Source organism: Mauremys reevesii, linkage group 5 (genome assembly GCF_016161935.1).
Source record: "Mauremys reevesii isolate NIE-2019 linkage group 5, ASM1616193v1, whole genome shotgun sequence".
NCBI classification, from domain to species: domain Eukaryota; kingdom Metazoa; phylum Chordata; order Testudines; family Geoemydidae; genus Mauremys; species Mauremys reevesii.
The window spans coordinates 14,876,326-14,899,919 of NC_052627.1; the positions used below are offsets into that span (position 1 = coordinate 14,876,326).

General features: G+C 45.2%; 1 protein-coding gene across 8 annotated transcripts in view; it reads left to right on the forward strand.

The window, feature by feature from the left end:
• SHROOM3 (shroom family member 3) overlaps positions 1-23,594 on the forward strand; it is a 159,440-nt gene that overhangs the window by 44,016 nt on the left and 91,830 nt on the right. For 2 of the 8 annotated variants that reach the window (XM_039541586.1, XM_039541587.1), the window contains exon 1: positions 6,910-7,011. The exons of 5 other annotated variants lie outside the window; for them this stretch is intronic. In XM_039541586.1, the coding sequence (XP_039397520.1) occupies positions 7,007-7,011 (5 nt within the window). In that variant the 5' untranslated portion in view covers positions 6,910-7,006. Of the gene's footprint in view, positions 1-2,873; positions 2,888-6,909; positions 7,012-23,594 lie in introns of those variants that run through there. One more of the 8 variants, XM_039541596.1, reaches the window with a different exon arrangement.

The following is a 23,594-nucleotide window of genomic DNA, read 5'->3' on the forward strand; positions in this document are numbered from 1 at the left end:
TGGGACGGTGCCATGGTGACAGCTCTTCCTGAGAACCATTCTGAAAATTGATGTGTTGATGAACCTGTTCTCCTTTAGTGCCAAAAATATGTAACCAGGGTGCTAGAACTCTCCAAGACACTGTTACCAATCACTGCAGCTTGCCTTTGCTAGAAGCTATGAGTCACCCAGCAGGGGCTGTGGAACACCATTTAAAGTGCGTGTGGCCGGAAGGGGAGATGCTTAGATTTGCGCCGCCTGTCAAACCCTCTTAGGCACAGCCCTTTCAAACGTGAGTGAGTGATATTGCGACCTGGCACGTGAGGTCGCAGTGTCACTCAGGTTTGGCAAAAACTGACCAAAATTGGTTTGGCCATGGCCCAGGTTTCTCTCTCGCCCCAGTGTCTATGGTCTATGACAGAGCCTTAAGACCTGGGTTCTATTCCTGGCTGAGATGCTGGCCTGCTTGGTGACCTTGGGCAGGTCATTTTGCTTCTGTGTTCACAGTTTCCTCCTCTGTAAAATTGGGTTGATGATACTTTCTTTGCAAAGGGCTTGGAGATGGACTGATGAAAAGTGCTAGAGAAGAAGTATTGTTTTTTGAACTGAGTTAAAGTGCAGACGAGAGGAACTCACTCTAATTTGCAAAGTCATCATTTCTTCTCTAACGGAACTCAGAGGCACACACCCTTCATCTGAATTGCTCTGTGTGTGTGTGTGTGTGTGTGGTTATTAAAGTTAACAAATGGCCTATTTTTTTTAAAGCAGGACGGAGGGGGTCCTGGCTGCTATGAGCTACCTAAGAACCCTGAGTGATCTTATCTTCTTAATGAAAATGACTCCACTCTGAGCCCTTCCCCGGCCTTGCTAGTAGCAGGTGTTGCTGTATTTCCATTTCTTTGCTGGGGTTGATTCTTAGCTTTTAGGGGTGGAGTCACAAAGGAAAAAGTCGCAGTATAATTTCATTGTCCACTGTCGCTGCCTGCTGCATGGGATTTTCTCAGGGGAAGAGAGGAGAACGGGTGCCCTTGGCCAGTTGTTGTTTGAATGGCCTACAGACAGCTGGAAGGAGGTGGAGCATTTCCTGAGCTGCACTGGATAAAGGCGTCCTGCTTCTGCAGGTCAGGGGCAAGATCAGGTCTCCCGGAGTTCTGAGGGAAGCACAGTCACGGGTTCATAGAATCTCAGGGTTGGAAGGGACCTCAGGAGATCATCTAGTCCAACCCCAACTAAGTAAGGATTGCCTTTACTTATCCTTCTGGATAGGTCTGATGGGCTCCCCTGGTGCTGTCTTGTGTGACCACTCTGCGGCTGAGCTCTGCCAGCAGTACTAGGGTCTCCCATTGCCCAGGAGGAGGGAGCGCAGGTGTGACGGGTTGGATCACAGAAACCCTCCTGGGAGCTGCCACCAGATGTGCCAAGACTACTTCTACCCCTGCCTTCCCTGCCAGCTCGGGACCCCAGCACCCTGTCTTGCTGAGCCAGACACTCCCGTCTGCTCCAACACAGACCCAGGGTCTGAATTACTTGCCCCAAAGCTGCAGGTTTACCTGAAAGCAGCTAACAGACGTGTTCCTGTCTTTAACACTCAGATGCCCAACTCCCAATGGGGTCTAAACCCAAATAAAGCTTATACAGGGTAAACTCATAAAATATTTGCCCTCTAAAACACAGATAGAGAGAGATGCACAGTTGTTTGCTCCCCCAGGTATTAATACACACTCTGAGTTAATTAATAAGTATAAAGTGCTGTTATTAAATGCAGACAGTAGGATTGAAGTGGTTCCAAGTAGTAACAGACAGAACAAAGTAAGTCACCAAGCAAAATAAAATAAAACGCGCAAATCTATGTCTAATCAAACTGAATACAGATAATCTCACCCCCAGAGATGCTTCAGTAAGTTTTTTCCTCAGACTGGCCACCTTCCAGGTCTGGGCACAATTCTTTCCCCTGGTACAGCTCTTGTTCCAGCTCAGGTGGTAGCTGGGGGATTCTTCATGATGGCTCCTCCCCTCCCTTTGTTCTGTTCCACCCCTTTATACATCTTTTGCATAAGGCGGGAATCCTTTGCCCCTCTCTGAGTTCCCACCCCTTCCTTCTCAATGGAAAGACACCAGGTTAAAGATGGATTCCAGTTCAGGTGACATGATCACATGTCACTGCAAGACTTCATTGCCCACTTGCCAGCACACAGTATACAGGTAAAACACAGCCATCTGCAGACAATTGTCCTGGTTAATGGGAGTCATCAAGATTCCAAACCACCATTAATGGCCCACACTTTGCATAATTACAATAGGCCCTCAGAGTTATATTTCATATTTCTAGTTTCAGATACAAGAGTGGTACATACATACAAATCGGATGGCCTAGGCCACACTCAGTAGATTATAAGCTTTGTAATGATGCCTTACAAGAGACCTTTTGCATGAAGCATATTCCAGTGACATTATATTCACTCATTAGCATATTTTTATAAAGCCATATAGACGGCGACATCACAGCAGCCACCCAAATTATGGCTGACTCCTGCCCAGGCCCACTCTAGGGACTGAGGTGGGGGAGGGGAGCAGAAGGGGCTATCTCCCTATACCTGGGCACAGCGCGGGCCAGAATTTGACCATTTGCCTAGTTATTTCAATGCTGATTTAAGCTGCTGTTTCAGAAGCCCCTGGAATTAGTCCCCATGCGCAGCCGGTTGAGCCCCTACCTCTGTCCCCGAGTATTTGAGCCGCACCAGGCGTGACTATGTCTGTTCCCTGCGTAGCAGGTGCAGGACTAGCGTCTGATATCAGAGGTGGTCTTGTCCCTTTGCCAAGCTGAAACACGACCTTTCGGAGCCAGTTTGTCAGCCTGGTTTGGATATACTGGAAATTTGGCTCCAGCCCAACGCACGGGAACAGCAGGGTGAGTTGATTTAAATCCTGTGCACACGTTGCATGACGTGATAGGGCGCTCTTTAGGCTTCTTTGCTGATGTAAGGCCACTCTCAGTCACATCCGTGCAATGCCATTGAAGTAAGTGGGGTTGGGTGGACAGGAGTAAGGGCTGAATTTGACTCATGTTGTTTGTTCAGAACGACTATATTTCCAGGACAGAGGCGGACCAGCACGAAGCATGTGTCTGTTTCAATGAGGACTGTAATAATATTGCCTGGCAATGAGTACTTTAACTTGCTACTGCAGATCTTTCACCTTACATGGTCTTTAAACATGTTTAGGCTCTGGCATCATCTATGTATAAATTATTTTGTACACTATGCACTGGAAAAGAGGATTGTGGAATGGGTTTTCTTTGGGAGCTCAGCTAAGAGTCTTGAAGAAATAGATGTGACCATATTCATTGTGGATTTGACCCTGCAAGGTGGTACCTAGCATTGCAAGTCTCACCAACATCAGTGTGAGCTGGGAGACTCAGGGTACGTCTACACTACCCACAGATCGGCAGGTAGTGATCGATCTATCGGGGATCGAGACGCGATAAAATCGATCCCCGATCGCTCTGCCGTCGAATCCGGAACTCCACCGTGGCAAGAGGCAGAAGCAGAGTCGACGGGGGAGCGGCAGTGGTTGACTCACCGCTGTCCTCACGGCCAGGTAAATCGACCTAAGATACGCCGACTTGCATATCTTAGGTCGACCCCCCCCCCCCAATCAGTGTAGACCTAGCCTCAGAAGCATCTATCAGTTTCAGGCCCAACGGCGGCTCCAGGCACCAGCGCTCCAAGCATGTGCCTGGGGTGGCAAGCCACGGGGGGCGCCCTTCCGGTCCTTGCGAGGGCGGCAGTCAGGCTGCCTTCGGTGGGTTGCCTGCGGGAGGTCCGCCAGTCCTGCGGATTCGGCGGCAATTCGGTGGCGGGTACGCCGAAGCCGCGGGACTGGCGGACCTCCCGCAGGCAAGCCACCAAATCCGCAGGACCGGGGACCTCCTGCAGGCAAGCCGCCGAAGGCAGCCTGCCTGCCGTGCTTGGGGCAGCAAAAAAGCTAGAGCCGCCCCTGATCAGGCCCGAACTAGTCTTGACATATTCCCACAAGTCTTTGGAGTAGTTAGAAACAGGCCTGAGATGCAGAGTTTGGATCTAGGTCTGGATCTCACCTTCCCCACTGTTTGGAGGCTGTTTGGATGCAGGGCTTTGATTCAAGCTAATATTTCATTTGTTGTGTTTACTGAGTGCTGATAGCGTGTGTGGTGCTGCCCAAAGAGAGACACGTTCCCTGCACCGAGGAGTTTATAATGTAGTGCAAGACAAATCATTGCAGACCTGCCTCAGGTATGGAGTCCTGCTCTGAACCTCAGCAGCAGTCCTACTTGGAAGGTTTAAGCATGTTCTGTGGGGCAATTTAGGGCTTGATCCTGCAAAGTGCTGAGCACTCAGGCTCGATTCAGTAAAATGCTTAAGAATATGATTGATTTTAAATATGCAAGTAATGAAATCCACAGGACTACTCATGTGTCTAGGAGCTTTTTTGGACTGGGACCTGTGCTCAGCACTTTGCAGGATGGAGCCCTTAAAGAGGAGAAGGAGATAATTTTCTGAATGAGGTGGCAGAGACTGTTCCAAGTGCACGGGGGTGGTGTTACTGCTTCTGTAAAACCCAGAAGAATGTTGAAATGCAGGGTGAGATAGATTTCACTATTTAGTTCAATCCTAGCCCTTCTGAAATCCTCAAACTCTGTCATGTAAGAATATCAAAAGGAGTTAAAATTAGAGCTGGGGAAAATTTTTCAGCCAAACCCTTTGTGTGGTGGTAAATGCCATGTCTGCAATGGTGAAGGTTTTGTGAATCTGTGTGGGTTTCGCCCAAGTGTTCCTGTTGAGAAAACAGAACAAAAGTGAAAAATTCTGAAAAAAAAAATTAATGTTTCATCATTTTCAAAATGAAACGTGGATTTTTTTATTCAAAATGACACTTTTTGTTTTGAAACTTCCTTCAGTGTTATGGGAACAAACAATGAAAAAGTTCAAACTCAAAACATTTTGTTTCAGGCTGAACTAAACATTTCATTCAGCCTGAAACATTTTTTTTTCAACATTTCTGTTCGCCAATAATTTTGCAAAAAAAAAAAGGGCTTTTTCAGTTCAATGTGAAACAATTTATTCCCTGATTATTCACAGTTGCCAGTGAACCAAAAAAAATCCATCATCCACCCAGCTCTAGCTCACCCCACTAACACCAGCGTATTCACTCTCTCATTTGCTAACAACAGCAGCAGCGTAAAACCAATTTATTTGGAAGTTGCAAGTAAGTTAGATGTAGCAGAGTGCCTTGGAAAGAGACAAGCTAGTATTTCTGTTCCATCAGAATGAGTAATCATTAAATCCTTCACGTTTCTGCTGAGGAGGAAAAAAAGAAAACCCTCTTAATTCCTTAAATTCCTTATGCCAGCCTGAAAAAAAGTATTCCAGGCATGTCTGGGTCTTGCTGCTTGTTCTCTTTCTGTGTCTCTTTCTTTAGTGTTCCGCCACCTGTTTGTAACCAGCGTTCTGTAGGTTCTCATAGAGGCTTTCTTCTCTGGTCTGTGTATGCCCTTGGTCTTGTTGCTTTGACACTGAGGCCTTGTTGTCTGCGAGAGACAGTATGTTAGAGCTCCCTGGCTTACCCTGCTTCCTGCTTTACTCCCATAACTTCATTCTTGGAAAGTTTCTGAGTTTCCCGGGTGATAAAACACGAGCAACATTTGCTCTGGCCTGACTCATTTCTGAAGGCATTCAGCCTTGTTTTGTTATGAAGGTTACCAAGGGTGGGTGGGGGGCATGAGAATTCCCAGGGATGGCAAGTCCTGAAAAGTGTCAGAAAGTCACCTCCTGCACCTTTTACGCTGTGGGGTTGTTTTGATTGGGCTTGGAAGGTACACAGAAAATATTCCGGCCTGTCAGGAGGGTAAGACACAGCCAAACGAAGTGGTATGTTACAAACTTGTTCCCCCTCTCCAAAAAAACCAGCTATGTATCTATAACAGCCGTCAAGCTGTCAGAGATCGGGGCTATTATCACTCCGGTTAGACTGATATAGTAGTGGAGTGTTTGCCGTTCTTGTAAAAGCCTTTGATTCTTCACTGGAGACCAAGCCAATGAATCAAGCGAGACAGTGTTTTGAACGATTAAAGAACCCATAAATTCATTTTTAAAAATGCAGTTAATAACAGGGGAAGGCAGGGAACTGACTGCATGGGCATTTTTTTCCTCTTCACGCTGTGTTATTTATCTCTTTCGAATAAATAGCTTGTGCATAATTGGTGGCTCGGGGGTTTACAGAGATTAACAGGGAGGGTTTGCTAGCTGCTCCTGGCCAACCAGTTTGGAGCCTGATTCTGGTCTCATTTACACAGGAGTCACTCTGTTGGAGTTATTGTCATTAAACTGCAGTGAGCGAGAAGAGAATTAGGCCCTGGGTATCCAACATTTAAGAAGGACTTAAATTTGGATTGTAAAGCTCCACTTTGCCCCAAGTATTTTCATATGGATTTTTCTCATTCCTCAGTTGGTGTCTGGCATAGAGGTGTTGACTTAACTGGAGCTATGCTGATTTATACTGTCTGAAGGTCTCCCTCTACCCCACTCAGAAGAGGCAAAGCACATTAGAAATGCTGTAGCAGTAGAAACGGCCCTAAACCACTGAGTACAAACATCACCCTTGATCTTGGGACGTATATGGTCCCAGATCCAAACTTTGCAGCTTTCCCAGCTCTTTAATGGCCCAAACCAAATGCTGGGTCTGAACCCAAAGCCCAGGTTTGAACAGCCTTAAACCCTGGGGTGGGCGGTTCTCCTTATGAAGGCACTGAGGCCCAGATTCTCGAAGGTGGTTAGGCCCCTAACTCCCATTGATTTTTCAATGGAAGTCTGAGGACCTGGGCGGGAGAGCTTGTATTTAACAATCCCATTGTTGTTCTTTTAAACATTCCATACCTTTGGCACAGCTGCAAGCCAGGAGGAGAGGCAATGCCTCAGGAGCGATGTAGTCTGGCCGAGGAGTCAGCCCGTAGAGGAGAACGGAGACTTAGGGTATCCGAACAACGGCTCCCATGAGGTACTTTGGCAGCATTTCTAAACTGAAATATTTTGGGTTTGGGATGTTCATTTTTTTGATGAAAAATCAAAATTGTTTGCAGGAAACAAACTCTTTTTTTTTTTTAAAAATGCAGTCAGTGAAGCACCAGTGTAAATGCTTTGCTGAATCCGGGCCTTAGATGTTGGTTTCTGGATACATGATAATTTGACCAACGTTTTCAACTTACTTGGAAAATAATAATTTTTCTAGCTATCTGAGGTAACTTGGAATATCCTCCCCACATAAGAATATTTTAAAGTGTTAATAGGGTTTGGAAGACATGGGAATGCTATCAGAACAAGACATGTCCATTATTAAAAGCAATTATATGTCCTTTTCGAATCGATGGGTGATGGAGTTCTGGTTCCTGAATGCCACTGTGTAGATATCAGTGTAATATTGGGTAGTCCTTGTTCCCTCCCTGTCATTTACGCAAACTCTGACTTCAACTGCTAAACCAATATTTGCCGTTTCTTTTTAGTATACTCCTCTCTTTTGTGCTTGAGTATTTGAAAGCCTGGAGAACATTTGTCAGGATCCCAGCCTGACTGGGAGGAGGAGAATGTGAATGCTTCTGAGCTAGAAGAAGCATAATGTGTCTGGAGAAGAATGAAAGGTCAGAGAGCTGGAGCTTTGTTGGTTCACCAGGAAATATTTCTTTATATATGATGGCTGACTGAGTCATTTCTCTATATTCTTGGTCCCACTCCTCCCAACCTGCACAGACAGTATGTTAGCTCCGAGTTCTGCTCTGGCTTCCTCCATAGGAGACGTCATGAATTTGTCCAGAATTTGTATTAACTAATGTGTGGGTGAAAATGCTAAATTGTGGCAGTGTGAGACTTCTATTTCTATTATAACAAACCTTTGGGGAGAGGATGAATTCATAGAGACTTGCCACTGTTGCTGGTTAAGCAAGGTACATTTACCTTTCTGTATGTGCAACTTACCCATCCCTGGTGTGCAGGGAGAGCTTCTCATGAGGATATAGTGGCTACAACCGTCAGTAGCTATGATTGCTTGTAATGAAATATGGACTGGCATGCCAACCTAACAGAGGAGGGTAGGTATGCTACAGAACCAACATTTTCACCCAGCCTGAGTACTGGGTATCCTTTCCACTCAAGAATGCTGAATAAACTGTTCCTATGGTGCTGCCACACCTAAGATTAAATTCAATACACAATCTAGCTCACAGAGGGGTTGGTTATTGAGGGAGAAAGTACAATTGTTTTCTCAACTGCCTAAGAGCACATTTTTGGCTCTGCTGGATCCAGGATTAGGCCTCTGCAGATAGGAGGAAATCTCTATCCCACCCGGGCACTTCTGAGCAAACACTGGATTTTCCTGTAGACTGGCAGATTTGCTTTTCCAGCTGGTTATGGTTTGCGGAGCTGCCAAACAATGTTTGCTGAACAGATTCCTACACTGCAGGCCGTGCGAATGGGGCTGCTCCATGCTCCTCGAGAAGGCCCTGGTTAAGGAGGAACATCCCTACTCAGAAAGCACTTAAGCCAGTACTTAACTTTAAGCACATGCTTAAGTCGCCTCCCATTAAAATGGACTTCAGGCCACACATAAAGTTAAGCATGTGCACAGGACTTAAGGTCATGCTTAAAGTTAAGCACTGTGCTTAAGTATTTTCCTAAACAGGGGTGTCACGGAGGGGAGGAGGGGTGAACCTGACCCTGGAGTCCTTGCTGCGAACAGTCCTCACATGCTCCTGCATAGGTTCAACACCGGGTGCTTTATTTAGAATGTGCTATACAGGTGCTTGTCTCCCACAACACAAGGCTTTTTACCTTCTTCCCAGGCACAGGGTGCGAGATCTCACCTCGCTGAGGTTCTGGGCTTCTCTGAGCCCTCTTCCCAACCCTTTCCATCTCCCTCCTGTCTCGCTTTTAGCTGCCCCCAGCTGAGGAGTGGCATCCCCCTTACTAACTTTATCGAGACTGGAACCAATTACCTCCTCACATTGGCCCTGGTGGGGACCCTTGCAAAGTGCCCAGAGGGATGAGTTGGCCGTAAGCTGCTCACACTGTCACATGGGGTCACTAAGCAGAAGCTGATAAGTTCATTGCACACTCAGGGGTTTTGGAGGAAGCTAAGACTATTTATGTGGGTTGGAAGGATTGGGCTCATATTCTCTACTCTGGCACACAGGACGTATATGAAATTAATTTTCATTATAATAAAGGGGAGGTACCCGCATGACAACATAGGGCAGTGGTGGGAGAATTAGCTCTTTTTATGTGCAGCACCCAAGATAACTGCCTGCAGCGTGAGTGAGGAATTCTGTTAGAAGCATGTGGTACTTCAAGGTGTTACTCAAATAGTCCTTTGCTTCCTGAAATTCCCTGTCTGTCTCAGAAGGCTGAAGTTTCTCTAGGATCCAAAGCTGTGTACTCCCAAGCTTTGATTCTGAGCCTTTGGTGAAACCCTCAAAGATAATCAGTTTTCACAGTGACGCCCTGCAGATCCTCAAGTCTAGTGATCAAGGTGAAAGGCATTTCGGGGGGGGATTAATGACCTGCTGAGAGAAGCTGCCGGCCCCAAATCTGTTAAACCTGGCTGGTTGCTAAGCCCCAGGCAATGCTATGTTGTTACTGTTTTAATATGAGTGGAAAGTGGAGTAAAAACATAGGTGTATGGAATATTTTCATGGTAATTCAGCTTCATTTGGTAGCCATATGGTATTGCAAGAGAATTACTGGCCTGGGTTTTAGCTGGCCAAATAACTTGGATGCTCTCCAGAATCCCCATCAATATCATACATATAATAGTCTATGATCTTACTGTATGCACCTTGCAAGACTATAAAACAGCTTCAAATATGATGTGACATATTGAAAAAGCTGTTTGTCACCACGTCCTGCCAGTTTGGTGCTCACCGGCTAGAACATAGATAAACTGTGGTGCACAAACTCTACTACGTTGTTTCAAAAGCAGTCTACATCATTATTATTTTAATATTTATTTGTTCTGCGGTTTCACCCAAAGACAAGATCAGGACCCCCCTGTGTTAGGTGCTGTACAAACACACATGAGTCCTTTATCAGGTTCCACAGCATTTAAAGGGATTATATCCTCATTTTATTACCATGTAAAATTCTTTGAATTGGGACCAACCCAAGTTCTCAATGTACAAGATAATTGGTAGGTTAAAATGTTGTGGGCCCTGCTCAGCAGTTTTATATGGTAATAAAAGGAGGTTATATTACCTTTAAATGCTCTGCTGACTTTCCTCTCTCATTAGAGTGCACTGCTGCAGTTGCTTCATTTGTTGATAGCTGAGAGTTTATTTGGTTCCTTGGAGTCATGAGATGCTTCTCCATGTGTCTTTCATCATGTCATGTGATTCAAGAGCCTAGTTACATTTCTAATAGCATAATTAGTTTTTTGTCATAGCCACTTACTTGACAGTTGTGTTTTTCAGCCATATTTGAAATTATGGTTTAATTAACGTAATTAACATCATGGGGCCACATTTTCAAAAAAAGTTCAGCATTGGCTGACCTCTGCTTCCCTTGAAATCAAGGAGAGTTTTACCATTATCTTCCCTGGGATCGATGTTTAAGTCAATGCTGAGCACTTTTCAAAATACTCCCCACTACCCTTTTTTAAAAATAATATTATCTACACCTCTACCCTGATATAACGCTGTCCTCGGGAGCCAAAAAAACCTTACTGTGTTATAGGTGAAACCGCGTTATATCGAACTTGCTTTGATCCGCCGGAGGGCGCAGTCGTCCCCTCCCGGAGCACTGCTTTATATCCGAATTCGTGTTATATCGGGTCGCGTTATATCGGGGTAGAGGTGTACTTGGTTTAATTGTAGCCAATCACTCTGGAGCCAGATCATGCGTATCAGCCTGCCACGACCCGAACTTTAAAGGAGCTCAACAATTTGCAGTGTCATTCCCACTCTAGGGCCCAATCAGCATGTTACATTTCCCATATCAGTGTGTTGTCAACAAGGTCTCTGCAGGATGTGCAAGGTATGAATTAATACCCCAGCGTCTCTGCCTTGTCATGTCTCATTGTTTAATCAGAATTTAACAAAGAGTTGCTCAGTGGAGTAGTCTTTCAGGTACATGACTGGATGATGCTAATCCGACTTAAGCAAATGCTAAAGAAAAGGCTTTAAGGCTATCACTATTCAATGAGAGCAAAGCCAGCAAGCTGCCCGGTTGTGAAATATGTTTTCTCTACTAATAGGGCAGTGGTGGGGCATCCACAATGATATTTAATCCAGGGTATAACTCTGCTTTCAGCAGTGGCAGCAACACAGCTGCCCATTATGTACAGGAGGGGCTGAGCTTGGGTAATTGACAGAGTGGCACCAGCAACCAAATGTAATTGAAAACATTCCCTTCTTCTCCCGCATGAGACTTGTGATTCCCTCCCTGCTCTCCTTACAGCTGTCATGTGGGCAGATGTTATTTTTGGATTGGGATTAGCAGCGCCTCACTTGCTGCTGATGGCTCCTGTTTTATGGTGGTACCTTTTTAATGATGTCTGGAGAATTTAGGTATCAAAAGCAGGCTCTGAAGGGCAGCCCAGTTGGAAGTTGCCTGAGTAACATGGAGATCAAAGGAAGGCACCACAGCATTGGTCTGTGTGCTTGAGAAAAAGCAGTTTGATTTAAGAAGATTTAGGCACCTCATTAATTAAACTGTGTGTGGGATGTTCTCCTGTTGCTGGTGTAGTGGAAAGATATATCCTCATTGCAGCGTGAGAGTAATAAATTCAGGAAACGTATGATGCAAGTGAAACAAGAATGGGCAGGGAGTGTTGTCTAGGGACGGTGACTGGAAGTCAATAACGTAAATTCTATTTCCCGCTCTGCTGCTGATTAGGTGTGTGACTTTGGGCAGCTCACTGTGGCCAAGATTTTCAAAAATAGGAACGTTTGGCTGCCACATTAGTGGACAGATTTCAAAACTGCTCACCACCCAGCAGCTCCCACTGAAGTCAATGGGATCTATTGCATACGCAGCATTTTTGATAATCAGGCCATTTAGTTAGGCACCTAAATAAGGATTTAGGAACTTAACTTTAAGCTCTTGTTTTCTGAAAATCTTGGTCTTCATTTCTCAGTGCATCATCTTGCCCATCTGTAAAAGATGATACTTACTCAACAGGAGTCAGAGTGACTGAATAGGGGAGGGGAAAATATAGCGGATTTCTAAGTAGTAAAGGCAACATCTGAAAAAAAGTAAAAACAAATGAGGGCATCCTTTATAAATGCCCAGTATTTTCCCCTCCCTGTTTTAGTCACTCTGCCCTCTTTTGCTCAAGTGTCATCATCCCCTCGGTGCCTGCAGCAATGGCAATTACTGCAGAGCAGGTATGGAGCAAGACAGAGGCTGTAGGTTGTTAGGAAGAGGAGCTTTGTCCTGGTTAGTTAGTGTCTGCCTGTTCAAGGTGTGAGCAAGACTGGCTCTGTCTCCCTCCCTCTGGGATACCTCTTTGTCGGAAACGATAGCATTAATGGTAAAGCTGCATGTCACTGGCGTACGGGCTCTGTGTACAGCTCGCTATGCACTCAGACCCGCACCCAGTTCTGAAGATCCTGGCCTGTTGGACAGCAGCACCAAGGTCTGTGAGTTAAGTGTGTGTGTGTGTGTGTGTTTGCGCACGCGCAATATTTACAGATGGCAGAAGGGGGCACAGAGGACAGTACGAGAGATGGTCTCATGATCTAGGTTAGTGAGTGTTTCTGCTGGAAGGCATGCTGTAGGTGGAAAGCCTTAGTTTCTATTGGAAATCCAAGGGTCTATTCTGAACCTGCACACAGGTTCTTTTCTCAGGGCATTTCATGCCAGGTTTGAGAGCCTCGTTTCGCTGGCTTTTTTCCCCTGATTGTCTGGAGAAGACCATTTTCTGCCAGAATATAGTTGGATTTCTTTAATCTCTTTTCTCCTTGTTCCTGTTGTTGTTTTGGGGAAGGATTGTACTGAAATGTTTACTTGTACTGTAGAAGATACGCTGTGCTGAAAGTCCTGGGGGGTCCATCCTGACCCTTTGCAGTTTCCCGCTCTGAATGTTGTCCTTGTGGCTGTTGAGGTTTTGGGTTGTTTTTTGTGTAAATTGCTGAAAACTAGGATGATGCGGTGGGATAATTGGCAGCAGTTAGAAAGAGATCTTACAGCGAGACAGTCCATCACATCACAGCTCTCCACTGGGCAGCAAGACTGAACAGACATTCTTGAATGATGCAGAAATCGCCCAGTGATAGCTGGATCGGTTTGTTCCTTTATCTAGTACACTGTTCCTTGTAAAGTGTCCAGCATGTGTGTACTGGAATGATTTAAACATGCTTCTGTTATTAAGTTGATTATTAGATCTGATAAGGATTTCATAACATAATATAAAATCATGTTGGGTATTTAAGTATCAGGCTCCACTTATGGGCATCAATCACACTTTTATCTGAAAATCTTGACCTAAATTCTTCTCTACCATATGCAGATCCAGTTGGTTCATTTTTGCCATTTAATTTACATGTCAAGCGAAAAATTGTTCCCCTTGTGATTTTTCTCCCCCCCCCACCCCATCCCATTTGTTTGTAGGTGGAAAGCCTTAGTTTCTATTGGAAATCCAAGCAAATTCACATGTATTAGTGGCTGAAATTAACTAGCACTGGGTGCTAACATGGGACAACTAACATCCCCACAGCTAGTGGCATCCTGTGTTTAGATGCAGCATGTGCAACTGAGAGCTCATAATGCAAGGCTCTCCCTCATCTGGGTCTGTCCCCCTCTGTCCATTGGAAGAAGGGAGATACAAAATGAGTGAGATTTTAAAGGGCACGTTGAAAGACGCTTGGCAAAACCTTTCATCCCAAAGTGATGAGACTTCTGAAAGTTCCTGGAGATTAATTCTAAAGGAAGGAGTCTCCTTCCACATGAGTTAGACTTGGCAGCTCTGTACACCCACATAGCCCCATGGCAATTCGAACTCACCCCTCCCAGTAGCACACACACACACACGCACACACAAACATACAAACAAAAAGAGGAAGGAGTGTTTCACAACAGAAACTACATAATGATACACACCTGCATGGTGCTCACAGGGAGGGACCAGCTGTTTTCCACTGGTGTACAGGGAGAGCCAAGGAGAATCATTTTCGGTCACACCCTGAACAGTTCCTGCAGAAAGCAGTTGCAGGAAGAAGGGGCCCAAGCCTTGTTTATTGAAGTCCTGTTGACTTCAGTAGGAATAGAATCAACCCCCAGTTGTGTGCACTGCAAAAGTACAGTCAGTGCATCATGGGAGCCCAGAGAGTTGGCTGGCCAGATTCTGCTCTCAAAGGCCTGGTCTACACTAGGGTGGGGGTCGAACTAAGGTACGCGACTTCAGCTACACGAATAGCGTAGCTGAAGTCGAACTACCTTAGTTTGAACTTCTTACCTGTCCAGATGCCGCGGGGTCGAAGTCCGCGGCTCCCCCGTCGACTCCGCCACCGCCGTTCGCGGTGGTGGAGTTCCGGAGTCGACGGGAGCACGTTTGGAGTTCGAACTATCACGTCTAGATTAGACGCGATAGTTCGAACTCCGAGAAGTCGAACGCTAGCCGCCGACCCGGACGGTAAGTATAGACCTACCCAAAGACTTCTGTGCCAATGATGCAGTGGGACGATTGAGAGCAGACTCACATGTGGTAGCACTCATAAGAGCAGCGTGCGGCGATGATGTGTTGTTATGCCTCTCACGCTAGGAATGATTAGATGGGCTCAGAAGCAAAACCTTTGTCCCAAACATACAAGGAACCTATTTTGTGATTTGGAAAAGAGGGGCTAATGTGAGTGTGGCGCTGCCCTTCCAGGCTGGACTGCTAATTTCAGAAGTAATCCATATGCTGTCTCACAGGCAGGTTGTGTTTAGGGGCGGGCAGGTAGAGTTGTACTGTGTAATGGCTTTGTCTGCTAGGAACGTGGTTAAAGAGAGCAAACAGTAAGGGACTCTGGCTGGACATGGTGACTCAATGTGTAGCACAAAACTTCCCAAAGGGGGCTGGCTTCTGCTTAACGCAAATGGGGTAACCAGCAGGATTCGTAGGTTAAAGAGGCTCTGCCTATTCTGAGTGGAGACAAGAAGATTTTCAAGGGAATCTAATAAGAGTACCAGAGAGTCGATTTCATCAGGATCCTGATAAATGCCCCAGGTATGGATGATTGCCTGGGAACAGATTCAGTGACTCTAAACAATGGGTCACTGGCACACCAAGTCCATTTAAAGCACATGCCTGGCAGTGTCTACAAACTGTTCGCAGGTCTAAATCAGTGAATCAACGTCACGCAGTTTCTCTGCTCCACTGTGATTGCTAAATGCTTCCTTCGTATCTAAATACTGATTTTAAAAGAGTCCTAGGGGGTTGTGTATTCGTTATTTGTCATGGCTCCACTGAGCATCTGCCTCTGTGTCTCAGTTTCTCCATCTGTGAAATTGGGGCAATTATAAAATGTCCCAAGCTCTGTAAAAAGCCTTAAGATCCTTGGCTGGAAAGTGCTATATCAGAGCAAAGTGTTGTAGTGAGCTCACTTTTACGCTGGGGAAGCTACACTTAACTGCAAATTACAGCGTAAGAACTGGCTTTTCCTTGATTGTTCTTGAATCAGAGATCACTTAGATTGTTTGTAATACAGGCTGGGATGCTGGCAGAAAGGGACTGAAAGGAAAATTGTGCTCATTAAACATACCTTTTAAACAGGACAACCCGAGAGTGCATCTGGCACATGGAACTTCTTAACCTGTATTCTGGTTTTAGTATTTATTTGTATTAGAGTAGCGCCTAAAGGGCCTAACCAGGTATGGGCCCCGGTGTCTTAGGTGCTGTGCAGACATGTAGTAAAAGGCAGCGTCTGCCCCAAAGTGCTTACCACGGAAATATCTTAGTTAAGAATCAAATTGATTTGTGAAGGGAAACATCTCTGAGCCCGCTTTATTGTCCCCTTGTTTGGAGGAGACATGGGGAAGGTATACAAAATAATGAATGGTATTGAGAAGTGGAGCCAGGCCCTTCACAGAGCACTCCAATAAGGGGACAGTCAGTGAAATGGAAAGGCAGCAAATTACAAACTGGTGAAAGGAAAAGTTGTTTTACGTGATGTGTAATTGGTCTGTGGAACTCGCTGCCACAAGTTATCAATGCTAAGAGCTTAGCCGGAGTAAAAAAAAGCCTGGATATTTATACAGATAATGGGAATATCCAGAGCTACATTAGACAGGTTAAAAAAAATAGAAGCCTTTGTTGTGCATGGCACAAGCCAAACACAGAGTTTAGGAAGGTGTGTTCCTTATGGGCCGGGTATTCCATAAGTACCCAGCATGAGGTTTCTTGTGCTTTCCTTTGAAGAAGCTGGTGCTGGCCACTGTTGGAGAAAGGTTACAGGACAAGATGGACCCTCCTGCTCTGATCCGGTCTGGCAGTTCCCGTGTTCCTATTTATGTCTTCAGTCATCCTAAAGATGTCAGAGAGCCATTGAGTTTCACTTGACTTTATGGTCACCCTATGTGTGCATGAAGTGACACTCTTGATGAGTCAAGAGATGCCAATGTTCAGACACTGGCATCGGGATATACATCCAGACACACAGAGAGAAGTCTTCATATTTGGGACATGTTGGTACAGTACATGGTCTATTGCCCATTTAAATGGTTGTCCCAATCCAAAGGCATATGGGGCCTGCCCACTGGGCAGGTGTTCGTTGTCTGGGAGAGTAAAGGCGCAGTGGAAGTCTTTGCACTGTCCTGAATTTGCCTTGAGAAGTGGTTTGAAGGAGGAGACTATAGCAGCCTTATGTGTCAGTTTCACAACGATGTGGCACATTTTCTTTCGTCCTGTGTCCTCGTGACTGTATTTCTCCATCAGTTTCACAAACGGTTGTCTGTGGTTCAGTGCAAATCACTCACTGAATCAGTGGGAATCAGCTGAAAACCCTTTATATCAAGAAAAATGTTAATACCGGCTTGTAGTGCTACGTTTTATGGGAATGAGAGTGAACACTGCATTTGTTTTGTAGACCCCTACAAAGCCATTCGATTCGAAGGGGCAACTGACCCAGAAATGTCACTATCACTAAAATAGCCTCTCCGTGACCTAGTTTCTTTTCACACTTTTCAGAGAGTATTTAGTTGCACAATGAGTGAATCCTCTTTAATAATACAGCAGCAACAAATTGAGCAGTGGCTCACTGAGGTCCTAGGTAAAGCAAACAGAGAAGTGGTGAATCAGGTGGTGTGAACAGGAACAACACTAATGCTTATAACAGTTTGGAAAAGTCTGGGAATAAGGGGAACTTCAGAGACGAGGACTAGTCAATTGTGGGTGACTTTTTTTTCAAAAGCATCTAAATGACTTAGGAGCCTAGGTTCCATTTTCAAAAGCGCCTAAGTCACTTAGAAGTCATTGAAAGTCAGTGAGACTTAGGCTGCTACGTGACTTAGGTGCTTTTGAAGAGGAGACTTATGCCCCTAAATGACATGGACGCTTTTTAAAAAAATGATACCCTGTGTCTGTGTTTTCCCCCTAGTGCACTCAGTTGTCCAGATTGTTCCAGCCAGGTAAACATTTAGGAAGGTTGTATATATTACAGATGTGAAACCAAGATAAAAACGTGTCTTGGGTGGCCTGAATTTCAGCCTTTTTGGTGTGTCTGAATGTTCCCCAGTGTTAATTGGGAAAATACTGCAGTCTGGAACAAGTGGTAAGGTGAGGAGTAAGGTAGACTTTCACACAATGGATGTTGAGCCTTCTAGGAGGGGACAGCTTTGGAGGCTTTCATTGAACTGACCCTGACCTTAATTACAAGCACGTGTGTGTTGCCTCCACCCTCTGGCTCTCCAAACCCTGGCTATAGGCCTCAGCTTGTACGTGTGTGTGTGCATAGCTCTTAGCCTTACCTTATCTCTCTTGCTAATAATAGTCACATTTCTAAAGGCAAAGCTCTTGAAAAAGAGCTTCCTATGTACACACAATTCACACCCATTTTTGGTTAAAGGTGGTGCCAAACCTAAACCATCAAGAACAACCCTGTTAGCACATATGTTTTAATTGTCTAATTGCTTTTAATTCTGTTCTAGTGCAGTTTATGTGGAGCAACAGTGACATCCACTGTTAAACTAGTCAGAAGTACTGTAGAACTACATATACAGGATGTGCAGTAATTCAAGCAGAGTATCTCAGAGCCTTCCTTCGCTAGCTAACGTACATGCTGTCCAAAACAGGCAGCCAATAACACTGGGGCCCAGATCCTGAAAGGTATTTAGTTGCCTAATTCCCATTGAAAGCAGGGAGTCAGGAGCCTGAATACCTTTTGAGGCTCTGAGCGTTAGCACTTATCTAGCTAGTGCTTTACACCCTGATAGCACTTTCCAGACGTTAACTCATCATCCTCATTCCTCAAGCCATAGGTAAGAACTAGTAATCCCATTTTCCACTGAAACTGTTTGGATGGAAAATTTTTGTCCAGCTCTCCTCAGATGATAGCGTCAGACTCAAACACATATTAAGTAACTTGTCCACATCGCAAAAGGGAGTCTGGGTTAGAACTGGGACTAGAACTCAGAAGTCCATAGTCGGTGCATTGCACATGCTGAATCGCTTCCATATACATTTGTGGCACCAACCCACCCTTAAAAATAACGGCAACTAGAACTTCACACAACCAACATCACAGCTGAGGTCCAAAGCTTCTCAATTCCAACCGGGTAGGAATAGAATTGATGTAAAATATCCAGCAGTATCAGTTCACAGTGGTTCAAGCATTCTGAGTTTGTCTTTTTGGTTTCACCTTATGTAGATTTGTACCCTTTGAGTTTTGATTTTAGATATGGGTTTGACTCAGACCATAGAACTCCAGCCACAACCACCAAATTTCACACTGGAAGCTACAAATTCAGCCAAAGGTTACTTCAAATTTGGTCCAGACCCATGAAAGTTGGCCTAGGTTTGGTGCTGTTAATGTGGAGCAATGCTGACATCCGGATTTGCCAAAAGGCTCCCAAATCTTGGAGAATCTGGTTGAAGTTTTGATTTTGCAACACCACCGAGAAGGTTTGGTCTGGTTTCAGAATTCATTACAACACATTTGTGGTTGTAGCTCAGAATCGTCATCTACATTACTGGGCAGGGGGAGGTGAGGATGTGTGCGGGTAAATCCTCCAGGTCTGTGTTGAAACGTACATATTTTTCATGACTTCAGAAGACCCAGCAAAAGAAGAGTCAACATGAAGCAAAGTGTTAGCCTGGATGACTCTTCGTTTTTAAAGAAAAATAATAATAAAAAGCACCCCACCCTCCAAAAAACAATGTTACTTGTATCAATTTCTTATGAATCGTATTCAAAGATTCAAAGAGCGGGTGAGTTATTGTGTACGCAGTGAAGAACATCTCTGATTCAGCAGAAAGCCGTTAAAAATAAGCAGCAAGATTAAACTCAAGCAATGACTCACTGAAAATCATACTCTGATCCTTTGTTTGGAAGGCCACCCAGTTGGCCAAGTCAAAGTACTGTAGCAGCTACTTGTGTTTAGTCTAGTTCAGACTTCTGTTAGCACTAATTAGAAAGGCATTTTAGGCCCAAATATCCTTCCAACTTGCTGGGCACCCACACTTTCTGTTACAGTTTAGGTGAGTTGCCTGTGCTCAGCAGAAGGTCTCTCATTGGCTTCAGAGGGTTTGGATCAGGCCCCAGGTCCTCAGCACTTTTCGAAATCTGGCTCATTTTCATTTAGGCTAAAGAAAGCAACGCCACCGTCTGTAGTTCTGCTCTTCCTGGCCATTATTTCGAAGTCACTCTTAGATTTTATTGCCCATTTGCACATAACACATGGATTGGGAGAGAGAAATCAGATAGAAGAGAGCTAGCTAGCTAAGTGGGAGGGATAGTTCAGTGGTTTGAGCATTGGCCTGCTAAACCCAAAGTTTTGAGGTCAGCCCTTGAGTGGGCCACTTAGGGATCTGGGGAAAAATCAGTACTTGGTCCTGCTAGTGAAGGCAGGGGGCTGGACTTGATGACCTTTCAGAGTCCTTTCCAGCTCTATGAGGTAGGTATATCTCCATATATATATATCATTGTAGACAGAGCTGCCTTGCAGACAGGAAAATATTTTAATGTCCCCAAAGCATAGTGAAATCATTGTCTCACTCAAGAGAATCCTAGGAGACTGTTTCACTGCAGGGTGTAATTCGATATCCGATAGATGCTCTTTATGGGTGAGCGCTCAATGGACATCTAGAAGGAAAACGAATGATGGTGCTTTTCCAGAACCTCTGTTTCCCCATGTGCTTCCAAATCTCATTTGCTCATCTCCCCACAATGTCTTCTCCCAGCGCAGCTGATGTCAGCCCTTAGATTACCTGTCCCTCACCTGCATATGTTTCCCATCAGCTAATTTCATGAGGTTCTCTCAAGACTTGCCTCTTTCTCACACTGGCTCAAATCTCCTTGCTAAAGCTTTTAAACAAGCCCCGTCTCATAGTTCACCGCAGTTCTCTGATGCTTCCTCTGAGAGTCTATCTTCTCCCTTTACTACACCCTGACTTCAGTGCTTTCTCATTCAGCAGCCCCCCGGTTTCTGTGTTGCTCCCTCAGTTCTCCCCCAACCAGCTGATAGGCTCTTGCATGCCTCTCCACAGCTCAGCTGTCTCCAGTTGGTGCTAGTATACTTTTGATATCTTTTCATGCACCGAAAGGGAGTATTTAGTCATTCTCAGACTCCAATTTATCACTCTCTAACGTGCATGGTATATTGCTTTCCAGATCAACTGTCCAGCGTTGTATTGGTTTGCAGGAGTTGATTTTTAATCAGCCTTTCCTAACCACTGGAATTTCCCATGCTGTTTACTCTTTGATGTCCGTTGAGATCTTTCTCTCATTCCTGTAGTACTGGGTTTCACTGGGAGTGGCTGTCTGTTGGCTGTAGCTTCCTTGTCTATACTTTGTACATATTTCCCATGACCAGGAATCAAGACAGAGCACTGGATAAAATCCAGCTGGTTATGTTTTAGAGTGTGTAACATAGTTTTAAAAAGAGAATTTTGTTTAAGAGGTATAAAATAGTTCCCCTCTCACCCTTTCTCTTAACACTGTTGGGTAACCACTACTGGCACCGTGCTGCTGGTGGCTCACCAGGGCAGTGGTCACTGGTGCAACTTTGAATGGGTGGCAATGTGCACCAGCCCTCCCTACACTGGTTCAGCGTGCTGGCCGATGTGGGATGGGGACAGTATCTTGGCGGGTGATACCACTGCTGCTAAACTCTCTGTCGTTGTACTCAGGGAGCATAAGGATGAAAGCGTTGGAGTGGAAGGTTCCATGTGCCCTTGTTTTCCACTTTTGAATCAATGGGCTGGGGGGGTAGCCACAGTCTAGCCTCAGGATTAGGGTTGGTCAGTTTTTTTGTTTAAACTGTTTTCCAGCAGAACAAGTGTCTGCTTTCCACAGAAAATGGCACTATTTCGCCGAAAAACCGAACATCCAAAACCTGAAATGTTCAAATGGGGCCTCGTGGGAGTTTTAACTTGGGTACTTTATGTTCCCATTCTCCTCTATGGTCCAGGTTCTCTGGCTAGAGATTATACTGTAGGGTGACCAGATGTCCCGATTTTATAGGGACAGTCCCGATTTTTGGGTCTTTTTCTTATATAGGTTCCTATTGCCCCAGACCCTCTGTCCCGATTTTTCACATTTGCTGTCTGGTCACCCTATTATACTGGTATATGGTGATGATTCCCTGTGACAGTTTCTGCTGACCATTATATACCCATGATGCCTGATTTACTCAGCTGTTCCGTCAGCTCTGAACATGGACATCAGTGTGCTAAGAAATTCATTCATGGATGCTGTAGCAAGGAACTAAGGAGAAGTTTTCTTTCATGGTGCTGGAGGTAGAACCAGGCTTCAAGCTTTTCTGTCCTCTACGGACATTGTTCTGCCTGTTTGTCCAGGAATTAGTTACATCCGGCCCTGATGGCTGCTTTGTATATAAGCTGAACCTTCCAATTTTAAGCACTAAAAATACTTCATTTGGTTCACACTACAACATGGCTTACAGTGAACACAATAGACTCCACCACCTGTATGCCGTTTGCTACCCTGGCTCTTTAGAAACCGTAAAATCAATAGTAAAGTCTCCTTTGTCCCTACACACCCTGCACTGATTCATTCACAACCCTTTTTTGTCATCGTCCAAATATGGACTGAACCTGGGAGGCACAGGAGCCGTTGCCAATCAGGGCTCTGGGATTCTTTTCCAGACCATTTTCACATAGCCAACATGATCGATTGGTTCAAAAGCATTGTGAGAATTCATCTGCCCGGTGCCCTGCTCCCATCTGGCCTGGCTGCAGTGCTCCTACCTGGAGCTGACACTGGGGGTTACTTCCAGAGCTAATGGAGTTCAGCATTGCTATGGCTCCACTGCAGTTTCAAAGTAAACAGAAAGCGTTCCTGTTCTTTCAGGTTTATGACCAGTTGTGGTTTCAGGTTTGGCTTGTTTCATTGAGCGCCTTGGCAACCCTTTAACCCATAACTAGAACGCTGTGACACTTCCTGCTACTGGCATAATCTCCAAGATGCTCAAGAGGCTCATAGGGGTTTAAGTTATACAACTCCCATCCTAGTCAGAGGCAGGGCTGTGTGCTCTAAGCATCCTGTTTGGAATACTTAGAGCCCGAGCCCTCTCTCTGCTCCACAGCACAGGTCATAAGATTGACTCCGGCCTCCATTCTGAGATGACAGTGAGTGAAAGCTCCTACCACCTTGACAGCTGTTTGGCAGCGCAGGTGTGAGCGTTATGCTGTCAGGCCAGGCACCAGAGAAGAAGTGTCACAAACTCTACCACTGCTGTTGGTACTGTCAGCTCTCACTAGGGTGACCAGATGTCCCGATTTTATAGGGACAATCCTGATTTTTGGTTCTTTTTCTTATATAGGCTCCTGTTACCCTCCACCCCGTCCCAATTTTTCACATTTGCTGTCTGGTCACGCTAGCTCCCACGATGGCCACGTCAGCAGAGACGTGGCCATTACCTGAATGGGCCGTGAGGACTAAACCATGCTTCGAGGGCGGTTTCTTCAGTTCAGAGTTGAAGAACATTGCAGTAAAGTTGCTTCCGCCATTGTCCACGCAGCACCTGGCTTGTGTATAATGAGTTCAGTTCAGTCTCCAGCACTGCTCATTCTGCCTCTTTCCCTGGCACCGAATTGAATAAACATGCATTTCACTCTCATTTCCCCCTTTCTAGCAGTTACAAGGGAACAAAGGCTGCTCCAATGCTGAAGTCAGACAACCTGATGCACACGCTTTCACAGCGTTAAGGCGGGGAATGTTCAGGAGACTGAGGAGCCTGACTGATTGGCCAAGCAGAAGGGCTGAAACAAAGAGTTAAACTTGTAGGAAGGGCAGTGAGGATGGCTGGTCTAAATTCAGTTGATACTAAACTTCAATTTAGCTACAAGAGTCAGGAAAAGATCTTGGCATCATCGTGATAGTTCTCTGAAGATGTCACGCAGTGTGCAGTCAAAAAAAAATATTCTAGCACTAGAAAAAG